At 40.7% G+C, this 13,004-nt stretch overlaps 1 protein-coding gene across 1 annotated transcript; it reads right to left on the bottom strand.

Annotated features, from left to right (window-relative positions):
• Nucleotides 1-309: 309 nt before the first annotated feature.
• Nucleotides 310-780, bottom strand: LOC145035452 (uncharacterized). The gene has a single exon (XM_078983997.1). It carries the CDS (start codon nt 778-780, stop codon nt 310-312), a length of 471 nt encoding a protein of 156 aa, XP_078840123.1.
• Nucleotides 781-13,004: the final 12,224 nt, after the last annotated feature.

Here is a 13,004-nt window from a genome sequence, read left to right as displayed (position 1 = left end):
TGAGAATTATCCACTATAGTACCTGTTCTCATAACACGAGTAACATTCCACATTTCTCACATCCTTCAATTTATAATATTTATCTGTACGACTAGTTTGCCCACATTTGAAGCTTTCTCCCTCCCTAACTCGACACGTACCACTATGCCATATTACCTACAATCTTTGGATTCATTTCACTTCAAGTAGCTAGATGCGGATTGTCTCCTCTTATGAGATCCCAAAGATCCGTGTAATTTCCTTTTTTCACCAACCATTTGTCTCTTACTTGCTTTCTTGATTATCATATCTTCCACTCCATAGGACGCCTCAATTTCTTGCTTGATCTAGTGTTATGGTGTTTCCCACTTCCAAGGAGTAGTCAACTGAAAGCCCATTAAGGTAGCGGTTCACCCGACCCTCTTCAATGGGTAATGTATTCCCAAGGAAGGGAAGCATGTCGTTGAACTTCTTAGTGTACTCATTAATAGTCATATTGCCCTTTTGAAGAGCAAAGAACTCAATCACCAACTTATATCGGCATCTCATGGAGCTAAATTTGGCTTTTATGCGCTTCAAAAATTCTTCCCAAGTGAGGGACGTAATCCATTTAGTTCCAATCGCTTCACGAAGGTTGTTCCACCATACGAAAGAATCATCTTTGAGCATGTGGCTAGCAAATACCAATTTTAATCCATCTTCACACTTCGAAGTGTAGAATACATGTTCCATTTCAGCAATCCATTTCACCACCACCATTGGGTCTTTGCCACCTTTGAACTCTATAGGGTGACACGTCATAAAGTCTTTGATGCCATATTCCTTCACTCTTTTTTATCCACCTTATGGCATTTGTAGAGAAATCATGGGAGGTTAGGGTGTTGGAGGTGGAGGTAGTCTATAAGTGGACGAATCAAACTGTGCAACACCCTATTATGTGTCCGCTTGATCATGAGAGTCTAATAAATTTCTCGATGACTCCCAAATTCGTTCGTTAATCAGTTGCCGCCTTTCAATTCGGCTTGGTGCTTGGTGGTCATGTAGAAGCTTTTGATTTGCCTCATGAGTGACTAGTAGGGGATTGAGCTCACCATCATTGTTTGCTCGGTTGACCATTCTTGGTAACCTATTCACACAAGGCTCTTGATTTGGGGCTTCTACACGTCCTTCTTAATGGGATGTTTGACTCCGTCGCTTCATCATGCTAAAATACTCCAACACATTAGTATAGAACATTATTCACATATCTACATTAGTAATTTTCAAAAAGTAGCATGGCATTTCCTAAGACATACAACTTTAAAAAACTTTCATAGCAAATGTCTACCCTATATTTTACAAAACACCTTCATAGTTCCACTGAGTTCGATTATGTATCATGTTTTTATAATAGTACGGGCCCTATACTATTATAGTCACATCAACATAATCAAGCTCTATTTCACTATTAATAAAGTTTGCTCTGTTGGTTTAAACCACTAATATACTAGTATCACTTTCATTAAAATTTAAGACCACTCAATATAGTATCCTACAAGTCCATCTAACTTGAAGCCTATCAATCCTATGTTGTGTTCATATTTTATATAACCAAACTCTAAGCCAAGAGTGGAATGATCCAATCCTAATTCACTTAAACTATGGGACTTATACCAACTGCGACACCTATTTTTATTTTCTATTTTTTTTAAAGAACTATAAATGTAACATCCATAATTTCATGTATTATATTTATTCTTTAAATTTCAAATATTAAGGAAGGACTTCCCGAGTTGATGCGTAGACTCGCCGAGTAGAGACGCACAGTACTATCCGGGTGAACTGATGGACTCAACGAGTCGCCTCGAGGACTCGGCGAGTCCATGCTGTTTAATGAAACCCTAATTCCTCGGGTTTGGGGCCTATTTAAAGGGGCTTATAGCCGTCATTTGTAGCTACCAGACCCCAGAGAGAAACCCTAAGTGTGCTAGATCATTTGTGAGAGGGAAATGAGCTATATCTTGATCTTTGTTGGTGTTTTTGCAAATAGAAGAGGATCAAGACAAGAGAAGGCTGAAGAGGGTGATAAGAAAGTGATTCTAGAGCTCAGAGACTTCCTTTTGAGGTATCCATTTGAACCCTTCTTCAGTTTATGATGTGATTCTTAGAGTTAGGGCTTTTTAGCCCCATTGGAGGATGATTATATGGAGTGATTGGTCCCTTCTCGTGTTGGTGTTGTAGATCTGGACCCAAAGAGGTCCAAAGACCCTTTCCCCTTGAGCTTTATGAGCATTAATGGAGGTCATGAACTTAGGGTGTCACCTTAGAGGCCATATCTTCAAATAAGGCCTTTGAGCCTTTGCATGTGCATCAAGATGATAGCTTTACGTGTTTATAATGCCTTGGGAAGATGGATCTGTGGTTTAGAGAAGCGAATCTGACCTCAAGAGGTCAATTCAGCTTGAGCATGGCATGGAATCACCGAGTCCATTAGCCGACTCGGTGAGTAGGATGAGGGTTTTCCCGATAATCACACAGTTTGTGACTCGCTAAGTTGGGAAGTAACTCGGTGAGTCAGAGGGAATCTAGAGGACAGAGTGCACGATGGTACTCGCCGAGTCAGGAGCCGGACTCGGTGAGTCGGGTCAGGACATTCACAGATTTTGATTAGTGATGAGTTGCAGAGTTGAGATTGACTCAGTGGGTCGAATGAGGACTAGGAGAGTAAAGAGTCTGTGTGGACTCGCCGAGTCACAGTTGCACACTCGGCGAGTTTGGTCAAGGCTGACCGTTGACTTCGTTGACTTTAAGGGTTAGTCAATGTTTGGACCTTAGAGTCATCGGAAGGGTAGAATAGTCTTTTACCCTTCCTAGTGGATGTATTGAGAGGAGGAGATTAGCCTAGCCATAAGGGTTGTATTAATTAGGGTATTTATTTCATGTGAATAGGCAGAGGCTAGATCAGAGTTACCGAGTCAGAAATTTACTGGGACATCCGAGGTGAGTCTTCTCACTATACTTTACCTTGAGTAGGTAAATAGAGTTATGTGATACAATGCTTCATATATATATATATATTGTTGCACTGCATTCTTCTATGTGATTTATGCTGTGAATATTTGCAGAGTTAGAACCTGAGGGTTCACAGAGTTTGGGTGCACAGACCCACAGAGTTATACCCTCGAGTGGCTAATATGTGTTATATGTGGTATTTTGGGGAACTCACTAAGCTTTGTGCTTACAGTGTTTTGTGTTATGTGTTTTAGGTGCTAGTGAGGGTCACAGGAAGGCGCCGGCTTGATCAGTACACACACGGGATTTTTATGCTATTAGATCTTGGGATTGATATATGTTATGAATTGTGTTTCAAACAATGATGTTTTTATGATTAATAAATGAATTATGTTTTTATAAAAGGCAAAAAATTGTTTTGGAAATTTACGGTGTTACAAGTTGGTATCAGAGCCTTAGTTTAAGGGATTCGGGTACACCTTCGAGAGTATCTGAACTCAAACTGAGGATTTGGAAAATATTTTCAAAAGTGAACCAAGTTTTCTAAAGGGAGTAAAAGATTTTTAGAGAAACACATAGCAGAGACGTGTGTACTATCCGTTAGCGCCTGAACGGTGATTTCCCAAAATACCCTTATGTTATATGTTTATGAGATTATATGATGTATTCTGTTGCTAGAGTGGGCTAGGTATTCCTATTAGGACTAGGGTGGCCTGATTTGTGATGCCTTAGCTTAGGAGAAGGTGAGCTGCTATGTGATGCTTGAGAGTTAGTAGGTAGCGGTGAGGAGCTACGAGAGATCTATAGAGATTCGATTATGCATAATAGAGTACTTGGGACTTAGGATCCTAAAAGGAGGACTTGGAGTGTACACTGATACGGTGCGGACAGTAGTATTGGGCCCGTACTACTGAAAACACCAGGGCGGTGTACAGTTCAAGTAAGAATCTTCGGGATGTCAGAGATCAAGGAGGGATGCGTTATCGAGTGTGAGTATGCTCGAATGAATTTCTAATATATCGTATGTTGTATTTCAGAGGTAGATCATGGTAAGGACACGACTTATGCCAGAGAGCAGCGAGACTAGTGATGAGGAGATCTGTCGGATCATCCATGAGGAGGTGGCTACGGCCATCAGGGCAGAGATACCAGAGATGTTCGGGTCTATTAAGACCACATTGATTGAGACTTTTGACGAGCGTTATGCCGCTCTTTCTGAGGCTGCTATCGCAGCAGCCACTGCAGCCGTCGCTGCTGCTAGGCCGCAGGGGGTGACTTGTTGTTGTTCAGGGAGTTCAGCAACACAAAGCCACCAGAGTTTGATGGGATGCAGGATCCGATTGCAGCGATGAGATGGGTATCTGACATTGAGGGGTGTTTCTATACTTGCTCGTGTCCGGAGCACTTGAGGGTTCGGTTTGCACTGAACCAGCTTCGCCTGGGGGCGAAGGACTGGTGGAAGTTCGTGACAGCACACTATTCTCTAGCAGAGCTTGCTGCGGTGACCTGGGAGAGGTTCACCACCATGTTTCGTGATGATTACGTTCCCTCGGTGGAACGAGATCGGTTGGCACAGGAGTTTTTGACCCTTAAGCAGGGTACAGAGACTGTTACGACTATTACCAGGATGTTTCATAGGAGGGCAATGTTCTGCCCTGAACACGTGTCTACTGAGCAGGCACGAATGCGCCGTTATTTGAGTATTTTGAGGAGAGACATTCGGGAGTTCGTGGCGAGCTCCTCATACCGGAAATTTTCCGAGCTTCATTCAAATGCTCAGAAGAGGGAGATCGAGCTAGAGACTCAGGCGAGGGAGGAGGCGGAGTCTCAGGGAGGGATCGACGACCGGCACAGTCTCAGCCGGCAGCCAAGCTAGCCAAACCCGCTGATCCCAGAGCAGGGAGCCAGAAGGGGCGCACTTGTGGGAAGTGCGGCAAGGGTCATGATGGAGTTTGTAGAGCGGGATCTTGCTATAAGTGTGGCAAGGAGGGGCATATGGCCAAGGACTGCCCAAAGGGGTTTGCAGTGTATTTTCACTGCAACCAGAAGGCAGAGTGTCTGCTATTGCGAGGGACTACCCAGGGAGCACCACAGGGATCTGCCCCTGCTACTATCAAAGCTACTGAGAGCCGGCCAGTGAAGGCCGAGGTACCGAAGGCGTGAGGGAGAGCCTTCCAGTTGACCGCGGAGGAGGTCCGCGAAGCGCCCGATGTCGTGGCTGGTATGTATTCTTTCATGTAATTATTTTAATGTTTAAGATTTTATGCTTATATTATGATATGCGTAGGTACTTTTCTTGTGAATTTTGTACCTGCTTTGGTGTTATTTGACTCGGGTGCGAGTCGATCTTTTATATCATTGGCTTTCAGTTGGCACATCAGTATTAGTCGAGAGGCGTTGAGTCGACCTCTAAGAGTTTCCATCACCGACGAGAGAGCAGTGTATGCCACGGAGATGATTCGAAGATGTATACTTGAGATTTTCGTTGTAGATTTTCCTATTGATTTGGTCCCGATCGCGATGGGGGGCGTCTGTGTCATCGTAGGCATGGATTGGTTGAGCAGATTTGGAACAGTTATCGACTGCGAGTGACAGCTGGTGACTATATGAGACCCAAGTGGGGGAGTTCTTACTGTGTACGGCAAGGGTACCCGTCCCGATTCAGCGTTTTGTTCGGCTGGTAGAGCGAGGCAAAGTCTACAGCAGGGTTGTAGTGGTTTTGTAGTGTATGTGACTGATACGAGGGTTGGTACAGGGAGACTGGGTACGGTTGAGGAGGTCCCGATAGTGTGTGAATTCCCGGATATTTTTCCCGAGGAGTTACCGGGTGTGCCTCCCGAGAGGTAGGAGGAGTTTCACATTGATTTGATTCCGGGGGCAGCACCTATCGCCAAGGCGCCCTATCACCTTGCACCTCCAAAGATGTAGGAGTTATCCTTGTAGCTTCAGGAGTTGCTGGGGAAGGGGTTTATACGGCCTAGCAGCTCGTCGTGGGGAGCACCGATCCTATTTGTGAAGAAAAAGGATTGTTCGCACCGAATGTGCATAGATTATCGAGAGCTGAACAAGTTAACGGTCGAGATCCATTATCCTTTGCCGAGGATCGATGATTTGTTCGATCAGCTGCAGGGAGCATCTTGGTTTTCCAAGATTGATCTGAGATCTGGATATCATCAGATGAGGGTGCTCGAGGAGGATATCCAGAAGACTGCGTTCAGGACTCGTTATGGGCATTACGAGTTCGTGGTGATGCCATTCGGGCTCACCAATGCGCCTGCAACATTCATGGATCTCATGAACAGGGTATGCAGACCGATGCTGGATCGATCAGTGATTGTGTTCATTGATGACATTTTGGTGTATTCAAAGTCTAGGGAGCAGCATGAGGAGCATTTGCGGGGGATCCTCAGCGTGTTGAGATCGGAGAGGCTTTACGCCAAATTCTCCTAGTGCAATTTTTGGTTACGAGAGGTGCACTTTCTTGGTCACCTCGTTAACCAAGAGTGGATTTTGGTCGATCCGGCCAAGATCGAGGCGGTAATGAGTTGGGAGGTGCCGAAATCTCCTTCTGAGATCAGGAGTTTTCTAGGGTTGGCCGACTATTATTGGAGGTTCATCAGGGATTTCTCCAAGATTGTTGTTCCTTTCACCAGGTTTACCCGGAAGGGTGTGGTGTTCAGCTGGGGCCCAGAGCAGCAGGCCTCATTTGAGACTCTTCGCTAGAGATTATGCGAAGCCCCGATGTTGACTCTTCCAGAGGGGATGGAGGACTTCGTGGTGTATTGTGACGCATCGATATCTGGGTTGGGCGCGGTGTTAATGCAGAGGGGGCATGTGATCGCATACGCATCGAGGAAGCTGAAGCCCCATGAGACAAGATATCCCACCCACGATCTAGAGTTGGGGGTCGTGGTGTTCGCCTTCAAGATTTGGTGCCATTACCTGTATTGGGTTCGGTGTACGATATACACAGATCCCAAGAGTTTGAAGTATTTGATGGATCAGCAAAACATGAACATGCGTCAGAGGAGATGGTTGGACATGGTAAAGGATTATGATTGCGAGATCCTATACCACCCGAGCAAGGCTAATGTGGTGGCCGATACCCTGAGTCGTAGAGCAAAGAGCACCCCGATTCAGGATATTTGTATGAGATTGACAGTAATGACTCCGGTGTTAGACACCATCATAGGGGCTCAGGCTGAGGCAGTGAGACCGGAGAACCGCAAGAGAGAGCGAGTTATCGGACAGGTGACGGAGTTCGTGACCGATAGAATAGGGCTTATGAATTTCCAGGGTCGGATTTGGGTACTGTTTGTTGGAGGAACGCGTACCATCCTGATGGAGGAGGCACATAAATCGATATTCTTGATACATCCCGAAGCCACTAAGATGTTTCTAGATCTAAAAAGGAGTATTGGTGGCCCTGTATGAAGAGAGATGTAGCATGGTTCGTTGAGAGGTGCCTAACCTGTCGTAAGGTTAAGGCCGAACATCAATGTCACACCCCGCTAAAGCGGAAACGCAAGGTATGACAGCGACAACGGTTTCAATGCAAAAGATAAAGATACATCACCATAGCAGTATTTAAAAGTTTACAACCCATAGCTTCAAAAGAAACAAAATACAAGTTTTTCAAAATAACATTGTTCAAAATATAGCTTCATAATAGCTTCAACACGATGCAGCATGCTCTCTGATGATGAATCTTTACATCCACTTACTAATTACTTCCTGAAAAAGCATGTAAAACGAGCGTCAACTATGAAAATAGTTGGTGAGTATCACAAGTTTATAAAAATCGAGCGTACAATAAGGCTTTTCGTAAATACAAGTACATTGCTTCAATGATAAACAAGTTGATTGCTATTAATGAATACAAGTTTATTGCTATAACGAGAAACGAGTTTGTATGTGTATGAGCAAACAATGAGTCTCAACCAAACCTATGACTGAAGCCCTATCGAGATCTATGCTTATCGTTCCATAGATGAATATGGTATCATGCACTCCAGCGATTCGGGCGAGTGAGGAGTTGTCAATTCCTAATAGCGCTATCCATAACGACCATTGGCTCAAAGAGTTAATGGTTAGAGATAAGGGAAGGGCCTTAGTACGATAAGTTCTCATGTTCCGTGTTGCATAGACATACATAAAGAAACATAGCAATACAATAGCAATCATGTTTGATACAATTCAATTTAAATACAACATGCAAACAGTAGTTTTTCTGGACATGCTTTTCCACCCCAAAACATAAAAACCGAAAATAGGGGAGTGTGTGAATACTCACGATGTTTTGTGTAGACACAAGCGATACTTCGGGATGCACCAACGTCTTACTACCGGGATCCTACGACATCAAACACACGCACTAGTGAGTTTCCATGTTGATATCTAATGCTAATATACTAAACTCTACATATAGGGAAATGCCAATTTATGTTTTAGTATTGGATTTTATATCAATTAGTTACACTTTTTCTGAAGTAATGAAATTCTATATATCGGGCGATTAATTACAACCTTAGAATATAAACTTTCCAAATTTTTAAGTCCTTATTACAACATAAATTCACGAAAATAGCATTCGAGGGATAAAAATTCTCAAACTTTTTATTTAACTGTTATTACACAATACTAAGTTGGGAAAATTATAAAAATGGATTTTCAAGCTGTTTAATTATATTTTATGATTTTTGAGCATTTATTTCAATAGAAATTGAAATAAATAGAAAACAGTTTCCAAAATTACCCAAACTTTTTATTTAATTGTTATTATACATAAATAGGATGCGAAAAATATAAAAGATATTTTTTAGTGGGTATTTCTATTTTTCCTTGCTTTATTCCTTTAAATAGTCATTACTTAAAGAAATAATATTAAACAGTTAAAATAAATCACCATAAATTTTTGTAACATCATTTACAGTATAAATATCCTGGGAAAAATATCAAAAGTGGTTTTCATAATGTATAAACTGGTTTTGGGTATTTATGTATATTTAAGTGTATTTTAGTGCAATTAACTTTAGAAAATAAGAGAAAAATAGTTTACAGTAGAGAAAAATATTCAAAATTTTTATGTAACCTCCTACTCTATAAGATTATATCCTGGTAAATGTTCATGAATTTTGGATAATCAGAACTATTTCTCCCATTTTTAGACCATTATAATTACCAAAAATTGGGAAAAATAGTAAAACATGATGGAAAATCTTGAAATTATTTTCTGGAGTCACCCATCACAGGTAAGGTATGCGAAAATTGTTAGATACAATTTTCACATCCTAGAAAGTGGTTTTGTAATTTATCATGTCCTAAATAAAAGAAAATTAGAAATCATATGAAACAGTAACAAAAATTGCTGAAATTTGGTGAGGGGTCATTATTCCCCATAAGGATCATCCATGAATTTATTTAGGATTTATTGACCTCTGGAAGTATTTTATATGATTTATGCCCTTGGTTTTAGCAATAATTCTAATAAATCAAAGAAATAACAAAAGCTCTTGAAATTTTCCAGATTATCTCATGCATGCAAGGGCTTTCAAAAGGAAAAATGTAAAAAAATGTATTCAGAAGAGAAATGAGGGTAATGATTTCAAACAATTTAAGAAAAGTTGCATGCAATAATGCATGAAGTGTAAATATGGCTAAAGTTCATGAATTTGTGTAGCCCATTCAGTGAGGTTTTAAGCCACGAAATTTCAACCATAATTCACTAGATATGTTAAGTTTCTAAGGTATTTTTCCTAACATTTATGGTTGGGTTTAAGGCCATTGTTTAAGCAAGATAAAAATAGTGATCACAGAAAAAGAGCTGTATGCGCAACCTTTTTGTAAAATCTGCTAAAAATCGGATATTTAATATTTTACAGTGAGACCAGTTGGGTTTGAAATTTAACTCGTGGAACTAACCAATACAAAACAAATATCATGATTTGGTTAAGAAATGACTGATTTATGACTGTTCAAAGTCGAACAAAGTAATCTGGCAGATTGCATGTTTGCTTGTGTGCATTATTAGGGTATTTCAACAAGAACATCATGCATGTCTTTGGTAAGGCCCGATTTCTAACACATGCATGGAATGAATGAGCATCCAAGATGTACTAGAAATGGTTTAAATGCTTTTTTTCATGCATGAACACAAAAGAAATGGAGAAGAACATGAAATATTAGGTTTTGATGTCACATGATCATATGTGCATCTTTTACACTCCTTGCATGGGTTTGATCCCGGATTTTCACCATCTCTAACACATGCATTGTGTTATGGTGAGAATCTACAAACCAAAAGGGGAGAATAAAGATTTCTAGCCATGGGAAGGCATAGAATCCGAAAAGTAGAGAAGACTAAGAAGAAAAAGAGGTTTAACCATGAAACTATGGAAGAAGATGTTGTTTACCTTGGTTTTGACCTTGAGAGAAGTAAGAACACTTCAAGGGCTTCACAATCTCGAAATTTTGCAGAGAAATGAGAGGATTTTTGTGAGTTTAGAGAGAGGGAAGAAGAGAGTGAAGTGTGTGAAGAGAGTGAAGTGAGAGAGTGAAGAGGGAAGAGGTGGAGTAAGGGTTTAAGCTTAATGATTGTGTTTGGGGGAAGAGAGAGGGCATGGGGAGAGGTGATGGCCGGTTTTTGCATGCATTTTGGCCTCCTCTCTCCTAAATTTTAAACTTTATAAACTTCCCTCCTATATTTTATATAAAAACATTCATTTTTATAAAATGTTTATTAAGCAATTTGATTTATTTAAAAATCTTGTTTTCAACAAATAATTTATGATTAATACTTGTAATTTATATTTCTAGTTCATTGGTATAATCCATAATTTGATTAATAAAATTTGATATTAGGAAGTTTATAGCTAAATTTTATAAAGTTTTTAAGCTTTATAATTTATAACTTTGGATTTTTGGCTCTTTAGGGTTTTTGGAATATTGTTTGATATTCAACAACATGTTGAAGTATAATTAGAATGTTTTAATTTATTTTTAGAGTTTTATACCCTATTTCAATTATAACAAAGCTTGAAGCTTTATTCTAATTATAGTATTGGCATTTCCTATTGTAGCTAAGCAACTTACTTGAATTGTAAGTATCAAGTATATTAGTCCTAGACCTTAGTTGGATCCTAGTTTATGCAAGATTTTTGACCTAATTTATACTACTAGGTCATGGCATGTTGTGCATGAATGGTTATTATAAAGATGCATGAGTCCAAGAATGACCTGAATTGGCAGTTGTCACAGTATCCCCCACTTAAAAAGAATTTCGTCCCGAAATTCATTCTATGTCATCGCTTGTCATCGCAAGGGAAAAGTTGCGGATACTTTTCCTTTATGAAGTCCTCGCGCTCCCAGGTGTACTCCGGCCCGCGTTTTGAGTTCCATCGAACTTTCACAATCGGGATCTTACTCCGCTTAAGTTGTTTTACCTCCCTGTCAAGGATTTCTATCGGTTCCTCAACGAAGCTCAGCTTATCATTGATCTTAATTTCCTCCAGGGGTACTATCAATGTTTCGTCGGCTAGACATTTCTTAAGGTTGGAGACGTGGAATGTGTCGTGAATGGCGCTTAACTCTTGGGGCAATTGGAGTTTATACGCTACTGGACCAATCCTTTCAAGGATTTCAAAGGGTCCAACATATCTCGGGCTTAGTTTTCCTTTCTTACCAAAACGCACAAGCCCTTTCCAAGGCGACACTTTTAAAAGTACCTTGTCTCCTACTTGGAATTCTAATGGTTTTCGACGATTATCCGCATAACTTTTCTAACGATCTCTAGCAGCTTTAAGCTTATCCTTGATAATAGCAATCTTGTCGGATGTTTCCTGGATAAGTTCGACTTTAGTCAACTGTCTGTCTCCGATTTCTGTCCAGCATAAGGGCGAACGACACTTGCGTCCATACAATGCTTCATATGGAGCGCATTGGATACTCGTGTGGTAACTGTTATTGTAGGAAAACTCAATTAGGGGTAAATGAGTATCCCAATTTCCTTTGAACTCAATGACACACGCTCGTAGCATGTCTTCCAATGTTTGTATTGTTCTCTCTGTTTGCCCATCTGTCTGAGGGTGGTAAGCTGTGCTCAAATCTATCTTGGTTCCTAGTGCCCTCTGTAACATCCACCAAAATCAAGATGTAAAACGACTATCTCTATCAGAAATGATAGATAAGGGTACACCATGCAAAGAAACAATTTTGTCGATGTAGATTTGGGCCAATTTTTCCATCTTGAAATCTTCTCGAATGGGGAGAAAGTGTGCAGATTTCGTCAGTCGATCCACTATGACCCAAATTGAGTCATGACCTTTAGCAGTTCTAGGAAGTTTGGTAACAAAGTCCATAGATATTTGCTCCCATTTCCATTGGGGAATTTCAGGTTGTTAACCCTTGGAATCCAGACCCTGTCTTTAAAATAACGAACTCCATCAGGTTTCAAATCTTTCTTCCAAACCATGTAAAGTTTCGCCTGGAAGATTTTCCTTGCATAACGCTTTCTCCTGGGCATTAATGATTTGAGATTTCAAGCTTGTCTGAATTACCATTCCCAAAGCTCTCACATGGGAAGGTTTCACTCTTTCTTTCCTACTAAGAGCATCGGCTACTACGTTAGCCTTCCCTAGGTGATATCGTATCTCACAATCATTATCAGTAAACAACTCTACCCATCTTCTCTGCCGCATGTTTAACATTTTCTGATCCAGGATATGCTGAAGGCTTTTGTGATCGGTATAAATGGTGCACTTGGTTCCGTACAAATAATGCCTCCATATCTTAAGGGCGAAAACTATTGCTCCTAGTTCTAGATCATGGGTGGTATAATTCTTCTCGTGCGGTTTGAGTTGTCTGGAAGCATATGCAATGACCTTATCTTTTTGCATTAGCACACATCCTAATCCTTGATGAGACGCATCACAATACACCACAAAGTTCTCTAATCCTTCTGGTAAAGCCAGAATTGGTGCATTGCACAGCTTGTTTTTCAGGATTTGAAACGCCTCTTCGTGTTTCTCTTCCCAGAG

This window comes from Lactuca saligna, chromosome 3, assembly GCF_052625555.1.
Source record: "Lactuca saligna cultivar CGN05327 chromosome 3, ASM5262555v1, whole genome shotgun sequence".
NCBI lineage: Eukaryota > Viridiplantae > Streptophyta > Magnoliopsida > Asterales > Asteraceae > Lactuca > Lactuca saligna.
Note: the sequence above shows the minus strand (reverse complement) of the source record. Positions and strands in the feature narration are given on the sequence as shown.

What these genes read in the sequence shown, in the direction of transcription:
- LOC145035452 (XM_078983997.1), bottom strand. Translation starts at nt 780, where the DNA reads ATGACGTGTCACCCTATAGAGTTCAAAGGTGGCAAAGACCCAATGGTG.